The 25,519-nt window shown below is 40.8% G+C and overlaps 1 protein-coding gene across 1 annotated transcript; it reads left to right on the forward strand.

Moving 5' to 3' along the window:
• The first annotated feature begins 119 nt into the window (after window positions 1-119).
• On the forward strand, window positions 120-24,850 carry BDKRB2 (bradykinin receptor B2). The gene is made up of 2 exons (XM_075104476.1): window positions 120-214; window positions 21,913-24,850. The coding sequence occupies exon 2, from the start codon at window positions 21,915-21,917 to the stop codon at window positions 23,049-23,051; it is 1,137 nt and encodes a 378-aa protein (XP_074960577.1). The 5' UTR covers window positions 120-214; window positions 21,913-21,914; the 3' UTR covers window positions 23,052-24,850.
• The last annotated feature ends 669 nt before the right edge of the window (window positions 24,851-25,519 follow it).

Raw genomic sequence — 25,519 nt, forward strand, 5'->3', positions numbered from 1 at the left:
TGGATACAGTAGTCAAACGTTGCTTTTAGAATATAGTATGGGAGAAAATCCAGGAATATGATGTCATCAACAGAGGGATTAGTCTGTTCTGTTCAGGGCGGGGCAGAAAACCAGAAGTTACACTCATTCATACAACAGAAGGAGCTTGGCTGTTCCCAGAGACGTGTTGCACTTCACTCATTTGTACCTGCTCAGTGGTGAATTTGCAGTCAAGGTATGTGTTTCTGCTTCTCTTTAATATGAAGAGCTCTCATTTAAATTCAGTGTGATTTGCTGCTTTTTGGGAACCACTTCTTCAGTTCTTAATATGTTTCTGGTTCAGTGACAAAAAAAAGCTGATGTTATTAGTGTTTCAGGAACATGGAAGAGAAAACATTGTTAATGGGATTTTGTAACTTGTCAGGTTTTGCAGAGCTGTAACATTTACAGAAAAATGCTTTATTTTAAAGTACCCAACCTATCAAAGGCACAGGGCTTTTCACCTGCCACAGATACTATCCAGTGTATGGGCTACTGGAGGGTAAGTGCTGTTTCTATCCAGAAGGCTTTTCATGTCTCTAATCACACCATGGGCACCCATTCTTTCATCTCACAAAAGAAACAAAGTGCAAGCAGATACCTTTGTTTTCAGCTGAGAAATTACCTACAAAATAGTAGGAAGAAACCAGAAACAATTTCTTTCTGTATATGCTGAAGGTTTTCTCTTCATTTATTATTTTGACTGTAAGCTTTGTGGGCAAGAAGTGTGTATGTGTGTCTACCTTACACTGCTAACCTGTCTCGTCTGCATTGGTTGAATGGCAAAGACTAAACCTTTAAAGCTATTTCTTATGTTACAAAGAACAAAAGTTTTGGATCACCTTTAAGCAATATTATCAGTTTCTTTCAAACATATGTATCCAAATAAAAATGCAGTAGGAGCATGATGTATAAGATGTTGATAGAAACAAAAAAAAGCTTAGAACTAGGGTTGTGATTAGGATCATATAACAAAAAGGCTAAAGGTTAAAATATATGCTACACTTTTAGCTATTCATTTTCCACTACTCAGTACCTTTAGCAGCCGTCTTTGCCTAACAAGAACAAAATGGCCGTAAACCCATAAGAGTTCAAATAATTTGTCATTGATTTAATATACTGTATATAATGTTATAGATGTCATGTTCTAAGATAAGAGTATTTTTATCTTGAACAGCAGTACATATTTTCTTAAAGAAGCTAGAAGAAAGCAAGCTAGGAAAAAACCGATCTATTTTTACAACAGAGTCTCTAAGATTGAAGTGTCAGGATATTGAGTAATATCAGTCATATGATTTTATCCCATCTGCTGTTGTCTGAGAATGTGCAATCTTTAAGAAAAAAAAATGTAGAGAAGCATCTTTGCACTTCAGGATCATTCAAAGACTTCCAAGTAGATTTGTCTTGTTTTCAATGTGGATAGTGAAAACACAAAAAGAAAGGGTAAATGTATGGAAGTTAATAAAGACTTTGGAATAGCCAGAGGAGAGACACCTCCAGAAAATCTTTGTCAGGTTTTCCACTGGGCCCCTTACATGTTAGAACAAGATTAACTGAGTTACTCAGAGTTACCTGAATATTTTGTACCAACAATCCAACAAAAATAGCTGTCTTTCCTACTGAGTTAGAGCGTCCTGAAATAAGGATCTCATCATTGCAGTGGAACACAGCTTTAAAAAATCCTCATAGTTACATAATATTTGAAGCCTTTTCTCAGACAGATAACCGGAAGGATTTGGGAGAATTTTAGCACATTCCTTATGAAAACCCTAAAATTCACTGCTTAAGAATAGTCAGCATTTGATAGTCTGTTTTTCAGAGAAATAAGGGGGTAAAAAGCTCTTAGCAACCCAAATCCCGCAGTTCTCAAAGTCACAGTAGGAAAAAAATCATATTGAAAGTCCAGGAAAACTCACCAGAGGATAGAGCTTTGCTTTCAAAACAAATTACCTCCCGGTAACAAGTCAACAGCAAAAGTACACCTGAACTCATCAACAATCCTAATCAACATAAAACTAAATAAAACCTGAGAATAAATGCCATTTAGCTAGAACCTCTGTTTTTCTTTAGAGGTTATACACAACCAGCCTTTTTCTATCATCACTTTTTTTTTTTTTTTTAAATTCCCTCTCAGTACTCCACACTTTTCAGTTTCCTCTAAAGGTTTATCTTCTTTCCTTCTTGCATTTAGCATACTTCAAATTTTCCACATCTTGAGCTGAAAAGTTATGCCTCTGGCTGGCTGATACATAGCTGTGAACAAAGTGCCTTAAAGCGGTCACAAAAGCTTACTTTTGTCACTCCCCTGTAACTGCAGTAACTCTGGGTGAATAGGCAGCTACTAAAGACTCACACTCTACAGTACAGTCTTTGGGTTCTGACTCATAAACCCTGCAGATGGCTGAACCAGCGTCTCCCCTCAGCTGGATGCCCCTTGCAGCAGGAATGCATGACCAGGGACAGAGGGAGGAGAGGGCATCCCTGTATACTGTAACAGCCCTGAGGCAGATAGGCATAACTGCAATGAGAAAGCACAGGGAGTGAGAGCACCCCAGCAACACTTTAAATCTGAACTCTGCAGGCTGCTGTCTTCACACAGGTGAGGTTGCACCTGATGGCAATCTCCACTGTGGGGATATATCACTTGCTTAGAAGTAATGCTAGTGTACTGGGATGGGAGCTGGGATCTGGTTGTGGTCCAGCAACCCGCTGAGCAGTTAAATATTGCAGAACATGACTGTAATGGGATACAGACCAGAAAAAACACAAGCAGCAAAGTAGCCTGCTGAAAGCACGCTCTCTTCAGTCTGATGATAAGCAAGTCCAAAGCATTCAGACATTGTGGCAAAGCTGCTACATCAAACTCCAGCAAAATGCTTCAGGACTCTTGATGTTCCCTGAAGGGGTAGATCTGACTGAGTTTTGCTGCTGTGCTATATTTACCTCCCCTACATGTTACTTATCAACTCAGTTTAGCAAGGTTGGGCTGGTTTTTCTGATCCCTGCAAACAAATTGAGTTATCCAGGTTTGTAGATCCACTAGTGCTGAGCTTTGTATGCTAAAGTATGCCAGCCTAGCGACTGTGCTGCAAACTAAGGCAGACTTCAAACTATGGCTAATTTGCAGAGAATGGAGCTGTCAAAATGCAGAAATCCATTTCTCCCATTCACATTACCTGAGATTACAAGTAAGCTCCACAAAAAACTAAGGCTAGATATCTTTTGGGTATTAACAGCATTTATACATACATGACCAGAGGCAGAACCGGCCATAGCTGTTTTTCCTCCTGCAGTGTTCCTGCATTGGCAGAGGGGAGTATGCTGCAGGTGTGTTCTTTGGGACCTGCACCCCTGTGTCTTTAGAGGTGCCCTGTGGTTTCCCATTAGCTGTTTACCTGACTAAAGGGATACTGCTCTGAAATGTCATGGAGTACAAAAGACAGGCAGCAGATTCCCCTGCAGAAGGGTGATGTGAACCCTCTGCCCACACATGTGGAGCAAAGCAATAACCAAAGCCACTTTCCTGATGTGAAGGGTAAACTGCCTAAAGATAGTGGGCGGGCCAGTAAGCTAGAAGGGTTTCATCGGGTCACCTGAGCATTTTTGCAAAAAGCAACTGTGAAGCCTTCATAAATCAAAGGTGGAACCTGATCCTTATACAAGTAAGTAGGAGGACAAAAATATTGCAGTATATGTTGCTAGGCTTTAGCTCAGGTCTGTATGCACCACTCATCTCCTTCTCCAGCAGTCTTTCCCTATAACAAGCTATATTCTATACTCTGTGTATCATATTTGGCTTCTGCTTAGCTTATAAACTCCTTGAGGCAAAGTCTGCCTCTATGCTTGCATAGCATTTGCACATTGCTTATCTCCAAAACCTCTGGTCATCAGTAAAACACAGACAGTATGGCAATGTCTGCAGAGCTGTGCTCCAGGTCCTGACTGCTGGACCCAGGCAAACAGCACAACAAGCAACCAACCAGATGAAGGGACATAAAAAGTGATACAATTAATCACACAGCCGAGATCCTCAGCTGAATTGAATACTCACAGCACCATCCACATCAGCAGAGTAATGACAGTTTATAGCAGATGAGGTCTTATAGATCTGTCAGCAGAGATGAGTGATTTTCTCACCAGTAATCTGCATACCAAACGCGATAGGGTAGCCACATCCTTTTTCTGGCTTCCTTTTCCAGAGGGAAAGGGCTGTAAAAGGCTTGCTTTCCTAGCTGTGAAATCAGGAGACAAGAAAGAAATCCATGCAGTGGGTGTTCCATTAACTCTCACAACATGTAAACTTTGCTGAGCTTGGAGCTCAAAGCTGAGCTTCAGCCAATGAATCTCACAACCAGCCTAGTGTCATCAGGTTATTTATTGTAAAGGTCTCATCTCAATCTGTGATATTGGAGCTCAAAGATGGATTTCTTATTTCTTTATTTCTTTAGACTGAGTCATCTAAATCAAACCCTCCAGACGCTGTTTGTACTCTAGAGAGCCCTCCCAAATACTCCTCGTGCAGGTTCTCACTTTACCTGCTCCAGACTAGCTCACACATGGCAGTTCTCCTTGGCATCACCCAGAAAGTTTTGATGTTCCTGATCCTCCCAGTGCTGGGCACTGGAAACAAGCAAACCACTTTCTTCCAGAGTAACCAGCAAAACAGCAGGCAAATGGTTTGTGGCACTAAAGGTGACCAGAAAATGTTTGCTTTGTGGAAATTCTGTCTCCTCTCTCTATATATACACACATAGACATATATATAGACACACAGATATATACGTCTATATAGACAAACATAAATATTTGTTAGCATCTTGTCAGAGTAGAAAAATATATGTTCCTCTACATGATCATGTTATACACACAGTCCTGTCCTACCAATTACTAGGGGACAATCCTAGAAGGATCCTCCACCGCTTCCTTCCTGGTTTCCACATTTTTACTTGATGCACAAAGATCAACAAATATTTTCAGACATTTCTGATGTACCCATCTGTTAGAATCAAGACTGTTGCATTTGCTTATTTCTTCTCCTTTGCTAGAGCAAGGATTTTATTTTTCTTCTAGTTAGAGCCAAAATTCCAAGTCATGAGTATCTGGGATTATCCCTCATGGGCAAACAAACAAGCAAAACCAGTTATCTTCCCTTTGTTTTCACTTTGTGTAGAGATTTCCAGTAAGTAACAAAGTCAAGTGATGGAAACAATGGACTAACCTTTTACAAGAACAAGGGAACCAGTTTAAAACTTAAGATCTTTCTAAACAGCTCTGTCTTTTTTTTTTTTTTTTTTTTTTGATGAGTTTGTCATGGTTTAACCCCAGCCAGCAACTAAGTCCCACACAGCTGCTCTCTCACTCCTACCCAGTGGGATGGGGGAGAGAATCAGAAGGGTAGGAGTGAGAAAACTCGTGGGATGAGATAGAGGCAGTTTAATAGGTAAAGCAAAAGCCACACCTGCAAGCAAAACAAAACAAAACAAGGAATTCATTCACTCCTTCCCAGCAGAAGGCAGGTGCTCAGCCACCTCCAGGAAAGCAGGGCTCCATCACACATAACGGTCACTTGGGAAGACAAAGGCCATCACTCCAAACATCCCCCCCTTCCTCCTCCTTCCCCCAGCTTTATCTGCTGAGCATGATGTCATATGGCATGGAATATCCCTTTGGTCGTTTGGGGTCAGCTGTCCTGGCTGTGTCCCCTCACATCTCCTTGTGCACCCCCAGCCACTCGCTGATGGGGTGGGGTGAGGGGCAGAAAATGCCTTGACTCTGTCTCAGCACTGCTCAGCAATAATGAAAACATCCCTGTATTATCAACACTGTTTTCAGCACAAATCCAAAACATGGCCCCATACCAGCTACTATGAAGAAAATTAACTGTATCTCAGCCAAAACCAGCACAGAGTTGCAAGTTCATTTTCAAAGCAATACTATTCCAACCTGGTTAAATAGTCATAATGAATCAGACATGAATGCAATCCATGAAAGGCTGGGATATTGTTCACAGAAGATTTTAATTTGTAACGTAAGTATTTTTTTAAAAGCAGCATGTACCCGCACGTTGCACAAGACAACTATGCTCTCACCTTCTGCTTACATCATTCTGCTAAGAATCTTTTCTTTTTAATTAAAGGATCACCTTTATAGCCAAGAAATTCCAGCCAGCTGGCACAGCAACAGGGACATTTCCCAGAAACAGAAGGAAGGAGAAATAACAAAGCGGAGTCAGTTTTGTGTAGGTGTTTCCTGCAACGTTATGGAAACATTAATCTTTTTTTGAAATATAAGAAGACAGCAACTTGTTTTTTTCCACAATAGACGTAGTCTACAAGTTGACATTTGAATCATGATTACAGCTCATAACTGTACAGTATAAGATATCTGGAGTCTCATTCCGTTACACTTTGCATCATGTATCACCATAGACAGGTTTAACGTATAAATAATTTCCCCTGTATATTTGTGTCATTTTTAAGGGTTAAATAGAATATATTAATAAGGTTTGACTTAGGATAAATGAATTCTGATCAAAGATGGTTAAAAAATTGAGGAAAGATTTTACTTCAAATACCAGAATCAAACTATTTCAGATTTGGTACTATTTTGAAGCTAGGTAAAATAAGGATCCAAACTGTGTAAACTATGTAGGTTTTATAAGATTTTAAATGAAAACCCCAGATAAAACACAGTTTTGGCGTATCCTGACTCAGGCAGGAATCCTTATTCATTATTTGTTTTGGAACTCTTTTTCCTTTTGGAAAACTAAACCCCTCTTTTTCCCTTCTTTCCATCCTTCCATCCTTCCTTCCCAGCAACACCATTTCTCCTCCTCCATCCTTCTTTCCTTCCTAGCAGCAGCATTTCTCCTCTGTTTGTTTTCCTTAGCAATGTTATGTTCTCTTCCAGAACTCACATCCGCTCATTTCCTCTTCACTTGTTCCTGCCCTGACATCCTGCCAAAAGCCTTTTCTGCCTGCTGCAGAAAACTGTCGCGTGCAATACAACATAATGCTTTATGTTCTACAGCGGTTGCAAAAGTCATGGTACATAAGTTCAAAGGTGACATGATTAACTTAAATGAGAACATTTTTCAAAATTAACAAAGCTGGTTAGAAGGCAAAATTTCTGTTTCACAGAAAAATGGGGAAGGGCAGAAAGAAGTGAAATTCCCATCTGGAATTAAAGAATCTTGATATTTATAATGAAAGCAAGATACCAAACCACAGACACATGCATTACACACACAGGAGAAATCTGCCTGGAAATGGGTAGCACAGATTAGGGATTTTGAACAAGGCATCCTCCTTAAACAAGTGCCTGGGGGATAAAATGTAGTGAGTTGGGCTCTTTCATCCTCTCATTTTTGGAGCTCCACTTTGTAAAGATAATAAACTATTTAGTTGGCCAGACAGAACCAGAGTGAATCTGGGTCTCCTGCTAAGCTGTCAGCAGTCAGGATGTCTCCTCCTTTGTTCAAGATCAGAATTGACATCTTTAAAATATTTTCTGTTAAATTCCCCAGATCTTTTGTGAAAAATCTTTCTTTTAAAATCCGTTCCTCCAGAAATTTTCTGGTTTCATAGTCATTTTAATAGGAAAAGAGATTTCCCTTCCTCCAACATTTAGTAAAATATCTTGTACATAGCTGTAGTAATATGTGAGTGTAAGATACCAGCAAGTGTGATCCATTAACAGTTATCACTGTGCAGCCAGGAAAAGATCTCCAACCTTGTGTCAGGATGCAGAGTCACCCTGTGACAACCCAACACCATGTGACTGGTCAGTCTTTGAAGGGTATTTGGGTTACATTAACTTTTGGTACAATCGTTCTCTGAAGGAGCTATGGCATAACTAAGGGAATCTGTCTCTAAATTCTCACCATGTTCTTTTTTGTCAGCTCACACATTCTGGAAAGAGCAGATAGAATATCTTCTTGCTGAACACCAGTGCTCAAAACCCATTGCTCTGCATGGAGTGAAAAACAAATTGTCTGCAGCAGATTCCAGCAAGGCTCTGACATCTCCTATTGCTAACAAAGAGATGACAATAAATTAACACATGGTTTCACTTCAGAATACTGTCAAAGCATGAAAAGGCAAAAATAAAATCATAATCCAAACACTGGCTGTTGTAAATCGGTGTTGTAAATCACACCACTTCTCAGCTGGAGCAGTGTCCTGAATCTTTCAGACCTCTCAGTGTTGAAAGCCAAACATGCATGTTTGTACAACTTAGTTAATCACCAAATCCCTATCAGCATGTATTTGAATACTTAGTTCTTCCAATAGAAATTAAGTGTATTCCCATTGAAGAATTATTGTCATTAGAGTTCCCCTGGGTTTTCAGCAGAAAAACAGACTACATTTGGATATATATCCAGTTTTATCTGCTGTGACTGTCAAGGTAATTGCAACGCAGTCTGAAGTTCACTACAGTTACTTACATACACACACCATTTCCAACACGTGCATCTAGTTTTGAGCTTTCCACTGCAGTATACTGATTGTGGTGATTTTTGACCATGATATCTGACAATTGGCCTCTTTCCCACTGCAAATGCTTCATGTAATGTCTAACTCAGGAGCAGAAATATGAAAATAATACAAAATGACTGCCCAAGCTGCTCATGCAACAGAATAGCAGGACGTTTGACCTAGGAAGGGCAAGGCAAAATTAATTTCTGAAGTTTATCATTTCAGAAGTGAAGCATGTTCCAGATTAGACTTCTCCTTGAAAAGGAAACTCACCAGTTCTTGCACTGCCATTCTGCTTTTAGGACAGTATGAAAATAAAAAATAAAACAAACAAAAAAAAAGAAAACAAACAAAACCCTCCACCAATTCCTTTAGTAAAAACAACCTACTATTTCTAGAATCATAGAATCATTAACGTTGGAAAAGACCTCCAGGACCATCAAGTCCAACTGTCAACCCAACACCACCATGCTTCCTAAACCATGCCCTGAATGCCACGTCTACACGTCTTATAAATACCTCCAGGGATAATGACTCCACCTGGGCAGCCTGTTCCAATGCCTGACCACTCTCTCAGTAAAGAAATTCTTCCTAATATCCAACCTAAACCTCCCCTGGTGCAGCTTGAGGCCATTTCCTCTCATCCTATCACTTGTTACTAGGGAGAAGAGACCAACACCCACCTCACTACAACCTCTTTTCAGGCAGTTGTAGAGAGCGGTAAGGTCTCCCCTCAGCCTCCTCTTCTCCAGGATAAACAACCCCGGTTTCCTCAGCCGCTCCTCATAAGACCTGCTCTCCAGACCCTTCACCAGCTTTGTTGCCCTTCTCTGGACACGCTCCAGCACCTCAATGTCCTTCCTGTACTGAGGGGCCCAAAACTGAACACAGTACTCGAGGTGCAGCCTCACCAGTGCCGAGTACAGGGGCACGATCACCTCCCTGCTCCTGCTGGCCACACTACTGATACAAGCCAGGATGCCATTGGCCTTCTTGGCCACCTGAGCACACTGCCGGCTCATGTTCAGCTGGCTGTCAACCAACACCCCCAGGTCCTTTTCCTCCAGGCAGCTCTCCAGCCACTCCTCCCCAAGCCTGTAGCGTTGCATGGGGTTGTTGTGACCCAAGTGCAGGACCCAGCATTTGGCCTTGTTGAATCTCATACCGTTGGCTCCAGCCCATCGATCCAGCCTGTCCAGGTCCCTGTGTAGGGCCTTCCTGCCCTCCAGCAGATCGACACGTCCACCCAACTTGGTGCCGTCCACAAACTTACTGAGGGTGCACTCCATCCCCTCATCCAGATCATCAATGAAGATATTGAACAGGACTGGTCCCAGCACTGAGCCCTGGGGAACACCACTCATGACTGGCCACCAACTGGATTTGACTCCATTCACCACCACTCTTTGGGCCTGGCCATCCAGCCAGTTTTTAACCCAGCGCAGAGTGCACTTGTCCAAGCTGTGAGCCGCCAGCTTCTCTAGGAGAATGCTGTGGGAGACAGTGTCAAAGTCTTACTGAAGTCCAGGTAGACAACATCTACAGCCTTTCCCTCACCCACTAGGTGGGTCACCCTGTCATAGAAGGAGATCAGGCTGGTCAGGCAAGCCCTGTCTTTCCTAAACCCATGCTGGCTGGGCCTGATCCCCTGGCTGTCCTGCACTTCCCTGGTGAGTTCACTGAACATGAACCACTCCATAACCTTCCCCAGCACTGAGGTCAGGCTGACAGGCCTGTAGTACCCTGGATCCTCCATCTGGCCATTTTTGTAGATGGGTGTCACATTGGCAAGCCTCCAGTCATCTGGGACCTCCTCTGTTAACCAGAACTGCTGATAAATGGTGGAGAGTGGCTGGGCAAGTTCCTCTGCCAGCTTCAGTATTATGTCACGCTTGTATAGCCTTCCATGACACAAATCAGTGATGCTGGGATCATTCACTGGAATAGTCCATGAGAAAAGCCAGGCTTTTCAGAAGGTTGAAATTTGAGTTTATAGTTTAATGTAGCTTTTGAGATAGGTCTACAGCTGTTGTCAGAGGTTCTAAATTAAACTGAGATTTAGGAAGCCCATGTAGTAGAGATGCTAACTTGAACAACCTGGATAAATAACACTTCCTCCGAGTTCCATCTCCTTTCAATTGAACATTATATAGTTAATCATACCTTCTAGCCTATTCTGTTTTCAGATCCCAATGTGCTGTTTGAAAACTGCACCGTTACCCAGTAAAGCTGTGAGTATATCCCTTTGGTGAAAGGCATTAAAAGAACACAAGGAATTATTACTAATTTATAGGGATGACAGATTCTGCCTCTGATGCACTCTGCACTAAGGCCTCCCCTGCCTGCGCAGAGCCATCAGCATGTGGCTCAGCAATAGAAAAATTAGTAGTGACTGAAACATTTCCAGCTGCTGGTGGGGATGACTATTTGTAGTTGCAAATATGTTTTGCAGACATAATATGACAGTTCACAACATCTTTTATTTTTTTGCAAAATGCATCAGAGACTTAATCAACTCCAGAGTAAAATAATCGGTTACCTGTATGATAAGAAATGATGAAAGAAGCAGCTGTCAAAGAAATACCTATTAGACTTTGGGAAAGCAACCAGCCACCCACGCATACTATGAGCTTCCAATCATTGGAGACAGTTGGGCTTTTCTCAAAGGCCATACTTGTGAAAGCTGGGGGTGAAAATGTGCAAGAAAGGCTGCATTATTGCAAATACCCTTGACAACAGTGTAAACAATAGCGATTGGAAGCACTGGAGATGGCAAATGTCTGCCTTTTTTTCTAAATGGCTGCTACAATGTCTCAAGGTGCTAGAAGCAAAGTGCTTTCAGGGCACAGAGCCGGTTCGTTTGAAATGCAAATATGTCCATTAAGTATTTAATGCACAAAGGGAGCAGTACTGGTAAATAGTATTTGGCCATTAGACCTTCACATTTTGCCTAGTCATGAGAACTTAGAGCTGCTGCACAGGGAAAAGAGCAGTATTTCAATTGCTAAGAGAAGGGAGTGACTAAATCGAGCTGAAGAGGTCTGGTAGGAGTAATGCAACAAACAGCAAAGCTTTAGAGGACATTCATGTGCGTATCAGTGAGGGAGCCTTAAGTGGAGCTTTGTGTGCTGTTGAACAGCTCCTCTGTGCCTCCGCTACTGCAGGGAGAATAAAGAAGCATCACCTTGGGGAACAGAAGTGCTTCATGACTTGGAGTTTTTTCCTTTTATTATTCCACTTCTGTTCCTCTCTTAATATTGTCCAGTGCTTTCTGCAGGATGTTCCCATTGTTCTCTGTAATGAAGATCATGCAATTTATGTTATTAGCGTGCTTCGTCAGCGCTCTCCTATCTTACATATTGAGATCAGCCCTGTAACTATTATTAGTTGAACCCCAAGACCATTTCTGAGAACCTACTCAAGCAACAGTTCCTCCAGCCCACCTCTCAAAAACTGTCATCAGCCAGTTGAAAATTCATGTATTTCTTTTGCAGTTTAGCTGTTTTCAGCAGTAGTTCTGATCTATCCGGGTTTCAGGAAAAGTTGTTTTCTGAAGCAGGAAATTCTCACTTTAACAAAGAAATACAATCTGACTGCATGTTATGATTTAACACCAGCCAGCAACTGAGCACCACAAAGCTGCTCGCTCACCCTCCCAGCTCCCCCCCCACAGTGGGATGGGGGAGAGAATTGGAAGGGCTAAAGTGAGAAAAACTCATGGGTTGAGATATGAACAGTTTAAAAATTGAAATAAAATATAATAATAATAGTAATGATGATAATAATAGTAATGATGACAATAATAATAATAAATTGTAGTAAAAAGGAAAACAACAAAAAAGAGACAGAGGAACAAAAGCCAGGAAAAACAAGTAATGCAACTACTCACCACCCTCTGACTGACACACAACCCATCCCCAAGCAGCAATCGCTGGCCCCAGTCAGCTCCCCACAGTTTATATACTGAGCATGGCATCGTGTAGTATGGAATACCTCTTTGAACATCAAATGGTATGGAACATCCCTTTGGCCAGTTTGGGTCAGCCGTCCTGGCTGTGCCCCGACCCAGCTTCTTCTGCACCAGCAGAGCATGGGAAGCTGAAGAGTCCTTGATTTAGTATGAGCATTACTTAGCAACAACTAAATCATCAGTGTGCTATCAACATCATTCTCATGCTAAATCCAAAACACAGCAACATAGCAGCTACTAGGAAGAAAATTAACTCTATCCCAGATGAATCCAGGACTCTGTGCAAGCTGGTCTTGATAAAATCACTAGCATTTTATTTTTTATCAATGGATACAGGTTATCTTAGCTATTCACTGGGCTCAGGGTATTGCCTGCCACTTGATAGATGCATTGTGCTATTTGATACCATTAGACCTGCCAGTTCACATGACATTAGACTCCTGCAATGGATATTAAATGGGTCTTACAACATTAGCACATTAAGCTCTTTGAATTTTGCAGTGGAGACGGAGTACAGCAATCCCTTGTCAGACAACAGAGAATTCCCATGGAGCCCACAGTGCTTAGGGGAGGGGATACAATCTCCTTTCACCCTACTCCAATCTGGCAAATATACACATCACATCACAAAAGTCAGGAAGTTTATAGTCTCTCATTTTTCCTCGTACCTCAGGTAAACTGTGTGAGTTGTGATCATTCAGCTCTGTAGACAGACACCATGAGTGCTGCAGGAGGTTAAGGGAGATGCAACATTTCAATGCAGGGACAAGGCTTAAGCTTTCCCAGCCATCGCTGCCACCTCACAGGGAGCCCTGTGTCGTTCCTGGCGCCAAAGCATGTTACTCTCACTCCAAACAGCACTTTTGCTGCTTCTCTCCCTGTACAAATCTGCAGTGAGGCTCAATCCCATCCATCACTATCTGCAAGACAGTGCAACAGGGGAGATATTGCCAAGCTAGGCAGTGAGCCAGCTAGGCACAGGAATAAATTATGTTAATAGACAATCATTTTCTCAGCAACAGATCCAATGTTGAGTGCAAATTCTGCAAAGCTGAAAAATGTGAGCAAACTATTATCTGAATATTGCCCCTGTTGGCAGGAGGCCTTTCATCTAATGATAAAAACTATTGAGCTTTGTGAGTGTAAGCAAATAAGACCAAGCTTTGCATTTATTTTGCACATACTACAAACCAGTGTATAATCATTCTTTACTTATTTATACCTAGCAATAATCAGGGTCCCAGACAACACTGTTTCCATCAGGCACATTTCACTTCCCCTCCACCTGTGTGACTTGCAAATTTGCCCCTGACCTACATCTGCCATCTTCATCTCTCCGTTTTTTTCAGCATCTCCTCTGTTTGTGCCTTTACGAAAGGGACCCACTGAGCCTGAAAGCTGGGCTGAGTGGGAATCTTAAACCAGTACATTCAGGGATGTATCCTACCCTGGTATTATTTAAAATACCTGTAAGGTGAAGTAACAGCATTCCTGCTTATGTTATTGCTGTAAGCTAGTGCTTGCCCTCAAAGGCACCAAAGAACTTGAGAAAGGGAAGGGAAAATCTTGATGCCACTTGCAAAGTTTGAGCCTCTACCCCTTACCTTACTAAGAAAGAACTACAAAACATAATTTTGGACCAATTATAAAGATCAAGTAAACAAAATCAAAAACCAGAAGTCAGACATGGCAGCAAATGGACCCTAAGCTCAACAATACACTCAGAGCTTTCCGAAAGTAAATGCTGTTGACAAAGCCCAAGATACCTGTGTGAAAAAACACGCTGACCCAATAACATATACATGGGAAAACACAAAGTGCTGATAAGACACAGTGTAAGAAGTGTGATAAACACATGTATAGGCATAATAGGGCTCACCCTATCTCCAAAAGAGCAGGCACAGTCTGTGAGTCTCCTAGCCCAAACCTGAACCCTAGACACACGCTGAGTCTTGGACCCTGACGACCAACCACAGTTCCCATGAAAAAGTTCTCAAGGAACAACTCATTTGGGTGACCATTCATTTCTGCAGTACTTCTGCAGTCCCACTCCTATTGTAGGTCCTAGATTTCTCTCTCTCCTAACCTAACACTAACCTAAATGCTAGTTGTTGGCTGAGCTTTGGACAATGAGCACTCATGGTTAACCTTACCTGTACTCACATGGGGAATGCCAAAAAGAACAGAAAATACCCTGCCAGCCTTGCAGAGTGAGTTTGTTGTCAGTTTTCCCCCATTCGAATATTTTCCTTCTCAGTTGTCAAAACATTTTGAGCAAACACACTACAGTACACACAGGAAAAAAAAAAGAATCCACAGTGACTTCAGTGCATTGTGTGAGAGTAATGTGCCTTCCTTTAAGATAATCAGAAAGTTATCTCCTTGGTTCAGGGGGACACAAAGTTACCCAAGGACTCCTGACACCAGGTTCTGGAGCAGAGTGGCATTAAGTCTAAGGGGGGCACAAATGAGGTGTCCATGAAGATTAAGGTCCTGGACATTTAAAGATTGAGGATACTTGAGAACGGCAGCAAATAATTCAGTATTCATGAGGAGAAAGAGGAGGAGTTGTGAGATTGACATTATAAACTTTGCAATTGATTATATTTTCTGAAGATGGAAGAATCAGATTCATGTCCCTGCTCCAAGAATTATTTATTTATATTCATTTGAAATAGCTTCATAAAGAGAAATAGTCTCAATCAAATTATTCAATAAGCTGGGAATGGAGAAAAAAATCACTCAGTAAAAATGAACAACTTAAAACTTTCTCAGAGGTGTTTGAACAGCAGAAATTGAAGTGTGGGCTGGGAGGGGGAGAAAGGCAGTGATTGTCTCTGTTTTCAGATTAGTTTGTTAGTTTTTTAATTCTTCTTCTTTCTCTGCTCATGAACTATAATGGTAAAAGTTGCTGAACAAGTACAGGAAGTTCTACTCTGTTTACTAATCCATCACGTACAAAAGGGAAGGGAAAAGCTGCACAGAGTTAACATAATAGAAATCTCCAGGAATACAAAATGTTAAACCAGATATTCAGGTCTAAATTTAACTTAGGCATTTGTTGCTGTGAGCACATCACTATGTGCAGGTCTTGTAGGTAGCAGATTTTAAATTCTTAATGGTCCTATAGTTACAGATCTCATTTACTTTTATTGCCAAACACTTTCAAATATTAGCAGAAGGTTTATTGTGAAAAAAAAAAACAACTGAGGGGTATACCCTCATATTTCATTCCTTTGTCCAAACTGCACCTTGATACAATATGCCTCAAAGCAACCCTAGAACAATATTCAAGGGATTTGGCATTTTATACTATTTGTTCACTTATACCCTTCCCTTTTTAATTTAACGAAGCTTTGAAGCAGCCTTTCTCTGCAAGAGAAATGTTCTCACCCATTGTATCACCAACCTTTCTGAGGTACTTCCTGAAACCCAGGATCTATGAAAGTTTTTCATACAAAAAGAATTACACAGCTCCAGAGAACAGCTAAGTAGGCTAACACATGCAACAAAACCACAACTAAATAGTTACAGCCCTTTGTTTTCAGAAGTGCCCAATAAGTGTGCCCAAGTTCACCATCTAGCCCTTGTGCTCACCACTGATTGGGAGTAAGTCATGTAACCTCATAGTGGATCATCTGATATATTTTCACAGGAAAAAAAGATTTCTGAGGGACTGAATCACATTTGTAAATCACTGTCAGTAAAATTACTGTTAATGAACAATACAATAATCCCTGGTGGTTATAAATATTACAATAGGAATGATAGATCAGAGCTGTATGGCATTGCATTTCTGACTAAATGTGTGTTTTCCCTCCTCCATACTTCAGGGAAGGAAGAGGAAATATTTCTACAAGGAGAGTGTTTAATTTAAAAAGTTATTTTGTGCTGAATATTTCTAGCTTATGTTGCCTTTGAGATAGTTATGAAAGGCTAAAATATAGATGGGTTTTAACTAAGCTTTGAGGAATACAGAGTTCTCAAAAATTTGGAAGTTGTTATGAACATGCAGATTTTTAACAGGTCAGAAAGTCAGCAAAAATTAGTATAGAGAGGCAGGTTTGGTTTCTTCCACCTCTTATTTTACCCATAGATAATTCCTTTTTCCAGAAGAAACACAAAACAGTAAAAACAACAACCTTTTCCTCTAGCTCATCTGCTTTAGCTGTTGCCAAGGTAGCACAGATCTTTACACAGCATTCCTACTCTCTCTAAACACAAGCAGGAATTTTCTTTAAAAACAGAACTAAGCCGAGGTCCAATACATTTAGTAATACATTCTGATGTATTCATTTCAAATATGGACCCATGTCTCCTTTATTCTATTTTTCAAAGACTTAAAAATCAGAAAATTGTCTTTTAACAATTTCTTCTGGAAGAAATCAACAGCTTCTCCTTTTGAGTTCTTAAAACCTGGGCTGTTTTAACAGACTAATTTCCAGGAGACTCTTTTCCTTATCTTCCTTCACTATAATTCTGTATTTCATTTTATAGCTATAAAGTATAGTTTCACAGTCTGTATGCTCTACTAAACCCAAAGATTGCTAGTTTCACAGTAGGATTATGCCCCCACCCTCCAACCTTAGTGCTAATATCACGGGGCAAAGTTGCCCCTGTAGTGTCTGGGAGTGGTTCATAAACTCCCAGGGTATCTTGCTTGGCTCCAGACCACACCTCTCAGAGGTACTCTATCATATACCAACCCCATGCAGACATCCTAGACATCCAGCACTTTCCGAAACATCCATATTCAAGCACCGGAATTGCCTCCCAAACACCTGGCTCCTTCTTTCTTCAAAAGCACTGAATTTTTTTATCTCCTTTATGTGCACTGAATACAGTCCCTCAGGATTTCTGTAGAAAAGAGAGGCAAAACTCCTCATTGCTATGCCAGACCTAGTTGTCAATGTAGATTTCTATTCCAATTTCCTGTGCATCCATCCTGCTCCACTGACCTAATGTCTCTGCTTGAGTCTTCCAGATGTGTGTCTCTCTCTGGGCTTTTCTTTCTTTTCTAGCCACCTAAAGATGTAACTGAGGCAACATAAAGATTAGAAAGGTGGTAAATGGAGCAGTACATGCATGTTGAAACATGGCTCCAAGAGCCCTGTGTGTCACACAGCAGCCTAGATGCAAAAGACTAACTCAGCATGTTTCAGTTGCCAATGTGGACCTCTCAACTCCTGGCAGCACAGGCTCTGCTCTCCTGGCGCTCAGGCTACCTTCTGCTTCCCACTAAAATCCCCAGGTAATATAAAACAACTTTCCTCCAGTACCTTCTGTGATTTGGAAGAGCCAATTCTGTGTCCCAATAGTTGGAAAAAAAAATTACTTTACTAAAACCAGTTCTCACAGTGCTTTCAACAAAATGTCCATAGCTTCCTAAGGAAAGTCAGTGAGCAAGGGCACCCCGGTGAGCTAGGGCACTCACTGTTGATGCTCAGCTTTTGTTTGTTGGCCTTAATCCAAATGGAAGTTTCAGTTATTAGCACAAGAAGCACGAATTAAGGAATTTAGGATAATCCAGGTTGGAAGGGACCTTGGAAGGTCTCTAGTCCAACCTCTTGCTCAAAGCTGCGTCAGCTGTGAAATCAGACCATGCCACTCTGGGCTTTATCCAACTGGGTGTTTAAAACTTCTGAGGTTGTCAAGGTTGAAATGGAGTGATTTAGTGGCTGGAGAAACTTGAAGATCCTGTTGTTTTGATCCTGGAACAGCCTCTAGTGTTAATAATAATTATTTCTTGGTTCAAATGAACTGCAACCCCCAAACCCTGTGCTGCTGTAGGGAGAGGAAGTAGAGAAATTGGGAGTGAAGTTGAGCCCAGGAAGGAGGGAAGGGTGGCAGGGAAGGTGTTTTAAGATTTAGTTTTTATTTCTCATTACCTTACCCCAGTATGATTGTTAATAAGTTAAATTAATTTCCCCAAGCTGACTCTGTTTTTCCTGTGACAGTAATTGGTGAGTGATCTCCCTGTCCTCTTCTTCACCCATGAGCCTTTTGTTATATTTTTTCTCCCCTGTCCAGCTGAGGAGGGAAGTAATAGAAAGGCTTTGGTAGGCACCTGGCTTCCAGCCAGGGTGTCCCCACCACATTCACTAAGGAGACATTCATTATTCTGGAGAGATAGAGAAAGTGTCTGAAACATTCTTAAAATTTGCTGGTTTTACTGTCATCATGATTTTAATTTTTAATTTCCAATCTTGGTATAATGAATATCTAATGGGCTTTAGCATATTTGAGGTTGTCGATCAGTGGACACTTTTTGTGGCAATGTTAGCTTGAACATTTCCTGTTCTTTATTCATCGTTCACTGTCCCTTTTCAACCTGCGGCTGCCCTCAGAGTTACACTGTTCACTTTCATAAGGCTTCACATTGAACCAGATTGAGGAACGTGACTGGGACAAAAATAACCTTGCAAGAGAAAATGTTATTTTAATGCAAATGAACTCCTTAATTTGTCAGAAAATTAAGGCAACAAAGAAAAGATACAGAGTTATTACCTCTCAGAAGTTGAATTTTTAGAGACAGTTTGGTGTGTAAACTTGTAGCACACTGTGGAATGACAGCCATTGCTCTGCAGTTATCATTAAGGGCATTTACATCAATTACGTTAGGAAAAATGGGGAAAAAAAAGTTGTTCTGTTAAAGTAATTCCAATAGCACTGACCTTTTTTCCCCATACTTGCATTCCTTAGATCCTTTGGTCCTTAAAGAGCTTTTTGTCCCACTTCATCATATCCCGCTTCATTTCTCTCAAGAACATCCATAGCTCCCAGCATGTCCAGCTGAGTTGTGCAACATTCCAAGGCTGACCACACCCCTGGACTCTGGGTGTTATCCTTGGCTTGCTGATAATCTCATGCCTGCCTTCTGGCATGCTCTCCACAGTAGAGTACTTACAGGTCAGTCCTTGATCAGCAGAACAACCCACCAGGTTACCTGGCAATACCAAGGAGTGTTAGTGAGTGTGCCCAGCCCTCAGAGGTTTCAGGCCATGGCACTGGTGACCACCACCTCTTTGGGGTCCCTCTCCCCTGCCTGTAAACACAATCCAACAGCCCAGCAACTACAGTTTATTAACCTTTTCTTCCCAGTCCCTCTGCAAATGTTCTTCATTTGCAGAATTGGGAGGATCTGGCCATCACTCAACATATCCCTGCATCAGCTGACCTCAAAAATGTGAACAAATAAAGTAGCAGAAAAATACACTGTAGGTGCAGGTGCTTTGCTATGCCTGGAAGGGCTCAAACAAAAGTAATATTTCTAACCAAAGCCTTTACAACCTACGGTAAGTTGCTTGTACCTGGAAGATTAAAAGAGAGCATAAATCAGAGTATTGGCAATGTTGCATAGCATGCACTGTGGATAGCATTTGCTTTCAGTATAGAACACCTAAATCCATATCCACTAGACCTAAAAGCTCCAGATAACCAGTGTCACCAATAGATCACTGCACGGCTGTTTACAACATGTAATGCTGTGTAATAAAGAGGCTCCACCAAGCCATTCCCCAGATGCTGGTTGAAAACATTCAGAAATTAAAAGGATACAGTGTCTCAAGATTGAGGTAGTTCTAACAATGACAAGGTTAATGAAGAGGCAGGATAGAAGATGGAGATATGTTCCTGCAGTTAGATATGGATTTGAAAAGTTGAGGTTTTGAGAGAGTGAACTTGGAGAATAAGAATATTTATGTTGTTATGTAGTTTATGCAAACACTGTCCTTTGGTCAAGTTATGAAGAATTGGAAAAGTGCATTGCTGACATTTTGTTTTGTACCCACTGGTCCATTTTTAAGCTGCCTTGTCTTTCAAGGTTCTTAGTTCCACTTACTTCTTTTATCCAGTTGACCTGTCCTGCCTGACACCTCTGTTATAAATTTTACGGTATAGAGAGATTGTCCTCTTACTGCCTCTACTGTTCTTAGTAAAATGTGGCCTTCATCTTTGCTTTTGGTTTTCAGGCACTACAGTGCTTAATTAAAGCTAAGTACACAAAATATGACCACCATTTTTCAGCAATTCTGCATCAAACAGCCAAATGTCTATATGCATAATGAGCAATGACAATTATCAAAGAAACAAATCTAGTAACCAGAGTAAAAATGAGAACCCTATCCTTTCAGGAATTACAAATATGTCACCTTTTTACTGACAAGTTACCAGCTGAATCAGACAAATAGCTTAATCAAAAACAGAACATACATCTGAAAACTTCCAATCAAACTGTAACGTAAGCAGTGGTATTTTAAAGATCTGGAAAAAGACAAAGAGTATTTCTGTCACACAGCCCAGAGCAATGTATATATCATTCAATATATATATATCTGGGAAGCCAGTCTTGTATTTGAATAATATCTCGGCATTCATTATCTCAGAGCACAACAATGAAAACCACAGTTAACATTTTAGCAGAACTGGACTCTCAACTTCTGTTTAGATGCTGGACTCTCAACTTCTGTTTGGTCTTAGTAACATTTAAGCTCAGATCTGACATTTATGACTGTAAATAGCTCCTTGTAAGACCCCAAGTTGTTCTGACCCATAGAATATTTACACTACAGGACCTGGTTTTCAGATTGTGTTCTTGCATTCAAGTTGTCTCCCAGCAGTTTGACTGCAGGCAGGTCCTGACTTTGGCAGCACAGCCACCATCTTTGCCAAGCTGTCAACCCACACAATGCAGACATATTAAAACCAAGTTCCCTTAGAAAGATTCTACCATATATCTCCTCTGTGACTTGCTTGCAGAAAGAGATTGTAACACAGACACAGAAATACACAGATGATTCCCATGAGAAGTCATGAAAGCCTCACTGCTTGCAGACACTGATCCTTGCTCCTGCAGCTTTCTTAGTGCACACTGGAGCTGCAAACTAAACATCTGCTGTGACAAGCACAACATTTGGGAAAAAATATGGTGTTGTGAGGAGGAAACACCACTGAATTCGACCCAACTGCTTTTCAGGAGAGGGTGTAAAATGTTGAAGGACATGTGACTGGAGAAGCAGCTTAACAATGAGCAACAGGAGACTCACAAGGTACATCTGTCCTTTAGGATACTACGGCTATTAATGCACAAAGATAAGAAAATAAATTAACCATCAACCTCCTCAAAGAATTGAAAAAAGTCTTGCTGCAGGTTGCTTCTAGTGAAAAAAGACTGGTAAATGTTCTCTTTTGTTAACGTGTTGGCCACAATGTCTGCTGGTGGTTTTTTCCCTCTGTTTCACCCACTTAAAATTAGTCTGTGCAGTCCCTAGCAGTTTAGTGTGTGAAAGTCTCTGCAAACATGCAGGGCATCTAAAAGAACACAACCCAGAGGACTGTAAGCCTTTTCAAAGCTCTGCTCTTTAGGACAGTAGGAAAAGCAGGGCCAGCTTTTCATATTGTCTCTTTTGCACCAATCTCATGTCATCTTTTTCTTTTTTGTCTGCACAGATATGGTTTTCATCACAACTGAAAACGTTACACAGCTTTACAACACCACGACCACCCAGGAGACAACAGTCAGTGACTTCTACAACAGTTCAGAAGAGTATCAGCCGAATAAATATGAATGTATTAATTCAGATGTATGGAAATGGCTACGGGATTTTCAGCCTGGATTCCTCTGGTTTATATTTATTCTGGGAGCAATAGAAAATTCCTTTGTCCTCACAGTTATGTGTTTCCACAAGAGTCGCTGCACAGTGGCTGAAATTTACCTAGCAAACATGGCACTTGCTGACCTAATGTTAGTCTGTGCTTTACCTTTCTGGGCCATTAATATTTCTAGTAAGTTTCAATGGCCCTTCGGCCTGTTCCTCTGTAAAGCTGTCAATGTAATGAGTTACATGAACTTTTATTCTAGCATTTATTTCCTGACACTTGTGAGCATCGACCGCTATCTGGCCTTGGTGAAAACCATGTCTCTTGGACGGATGCGGCAAACTGTCTGGGCCAAATGGAATAGCTTTATAGTCTGGACATGTGCATTGCTCATATGTTCACCTACAATGGTGTTCCGAAAATTACGGTATTACAAAGAATACAACATCACAGCCTGTGGTCTTGTTTATCCAGTCAGCTACTGGGAGCCTGCAAACAACTGCTTGCTGAATATCGTGGGCTTTGTGATCCCACTCTGTGTAATTACCTATTGCACTGTGCAAATCATCAAAGCTTTACGAAGCAGTGAGCTACAAAAACTGAAGTTAGTCCAGACAGAGAGGAGAGCCACCGTGCTGGTCCTTGCTGTGCTCTTGCTGTTCATCGCTTCCTGGCTTCCATTCCAGATCAGCACACTCATTGACACAATCCGTTACTTCACACCTGCTTCCAAATGTCTGGAAGAAATTAATGATGTAGTGACTGACATAGCTACATACTGTTCGTTTAGCAACAGCTGCCTGAACCCAGTCCTGTATGTAATTGTTGGGAAGCACTTCCAGAAGAAGGCTGTGGAATTCTGCAAGGACTTGCTCCCAAAGAGGTGCAGAAAATCACAGTCTGTGCAGATGGAAAATTCCCTGGACACTTTAAGAACTTCCATTTCAAGTGAATACTCAAGGAAAAAACCTGTTTTCCTGTTACCATGAGAGCACAATTTGTTCATTACAGGAAAAGAGTCTTCTAAGATATCAGTATCCACTAACATCCATCTGCTAGCGGTCCACAGAATAAACCTGTAGTAGTATTCATGACTTTTGGGAAACCAATAGTTTGATCTCAATGGAAACTCCACACAGAGACCTGCTTCTAGTGTGACTGGACATTTTTCAGGATTGAATCCTACTTTGTAGCATACTTTCATTTTCATGGCTGAATAGTATTTGATGCATGTATCATTTGAAGTGTTTGCATTTCTATGGTGTACATACACATACATACAATTTTCTGAATAGAGCCCCAGTATAGAAGCTATTGTCAGGGTTGTGTAACTACTTATGGTACACATACAGTTTGTTAGACTAGATTTTTGATAGGAAGGGGCTTGTATTTGAGTAAGTTCTGGTAAATTAATCCCATGGGACTGTTATTCAAATGGATTTTTAGGTGTGGCCACCTTCTGGGCTTTTACTTTCTCTGTTTAGTCATCCAAAACTATTTTGATTATTTGATTGACAAGCTGTGCCTTTTTGCAACTGCTCTGCCCCTGTTAGTTACAGGTTTACATCAGCTTGTATGTGTGGAAAGTACCTGAAAAAAAGGTAAAGCAGTAGTGGAAGGAAGGCTGCAGCCAGCTGCATGAAGTTAGCTGAGTTTTCTTTGTACCAGGAGATTCTTTGCCCCTTCTGCATTGGGGTAAAAGCATTCACTTACTCCTTTTGAGTGAGTGAATGTTACTTACATTCATACCTACACTTTGGCTTGGAGACTTAGCTTTTAATACTCACAAAGCATAATTAATATTTGTAATGTTTTTTAATGGAAACATAAAAGCTCAGTACAACTGGTATGATCTCAGAAGTAGAAGAAACTGGGAATATGAGGGAGAGCATTGCCTAATGTTTAGAAATCTAACTGAAGCTAATAGGAGTCTTGAAAGCTCACAGTATTTGGGAATGGCCTTTTCAGACTCTAATAATACCTACATTTTATTTGTAGAGTCAATCTAGGGATTTTAATACAAGATAGCTTTTCCCCAATTTGAATGGATTTATGAACTAAGTTGAGTTTACAGAGAAGATAAACTCATAGTGTACTGAATTGTCGGTACGCACTTTTATCTAGGAACCTAGATCAGAAACCAAGTTGGAGGTGATCTAAACATCTTCTGAAACTAACAGAGCCTTTGTTCTTTTAAAAGCACTTGAGGTTACAGCCTTAAAACCAACAAGGGAAAAGGAGTTTGGTGACATAGGTAAACTCAGATTGATACTGCATGGTCTTTAGTCATCAGAGCTTGAATGAAGCAATGAAGTTCCATTTGAGATAGGAAATCTGTATTAAAGCCTCAAATAAATAAACCTAAAAAATTCTCTAGAAGTGTGCAGATGTGCTATAAAAAGTATAGGATTTAGGTCGGTGTAGATGATTTATAGACCTTTTTCTTTAATAATCCATTATAATCCTGTCATTAATAGTTCTGTTGTTCATTCTTTAAATTCTGCAAGATACCCATGGTGAAATACTGCAAGGCTTTGTGTTATCTCCAGTGTTATCAATGCTGTGTTGTTCACGAGCATGCTGTTCACGCAACTGTTAAATAAAAGGAGCTCCATACAGAGGTTATCAAGGCAATGGGAGACATTTTTGAGTTTTCGGTACTGAGAAGTAAAATATAAAAATGTTATGGTATTAACATGACATTAATTTAAATAATGTAAATATATAGACACATTATTTTGCTATGCAGTTAGCATGTACAACAGAAAATAAACCACTTTAGGAAATGAGGTTTGCTGGCATTTTCTTTTCTAGCCCATGTCCTGTTACTCAGGAATGAGTTGTCAGAAATGCAACTGTTGCAGGTACTTTCTTTCACTTCCTGTTATATCAAAGGAAAGTGAGCTGAAACCACAGAATTTTAGCTACTTTCAAAGCTTTGGGTCAGCTTTTTCAGGGCCCATTTCTGAGTGGTGCTGACGACCTTTAGTCCCCTTGGAAGTTAAAATATGAATTAAGGCAGTTAAGGATACTGAAATCTTTTCACTAGCTTTTCTCTGCCTGCTCATAACTCAAGGTCCCATAAAACAGCAGATTTTCCTTTTCTTTGTCAGGTCCTGGGGTACACAAGAGCCCATAGGTGCTGTTGCAGGATGGACCCTCTAAAGCTTTCACTCTCTCTCCAAGCACATAGACACCAGCAGTAATGGAAAGCCCCTGCATCAGCCTCTGCAGACCACAGAATGCACGATGTCAACTTACAGACCATTTAATTCACATTCTTGCCCACTTTCCAGCATGATAACACATTGTGCAGTATTCATATGTACAATTTATGCAGGCAACAAAAACCAAGAAGAAATAAAGGGCAACGTTCAAGCTACAACTTGCTTACTGCCAGTTTACAGTCACCCAAATTCTTGGCTCTGTCCTGTTCTCATAAACACAAGGCAAAATA

Source organism: Phalacrocorax aristotelis, chromosome 9, assembly GCF_949628215.1.
Source record: "Phalacrocorax aristotelis chromosome 9, bGulAri2.1, whole genome shotgun sequence".
NCBI lineage: Eukaryota > Metazoa > Chordata > Aves > Suliformes > Phalacrocoracidae > Phalacrocorax > Phalacrocorax aristotelis.

What these genes read in the sequence shown, in the direction of transcription:
- BDKRB2 (XM_075104476.1), top strand. Translation starts at nt 21,915, where the DNA reads ATGGTTTTCATCACAACTGAAAACGTTACACAGCTTTACAACACCACG.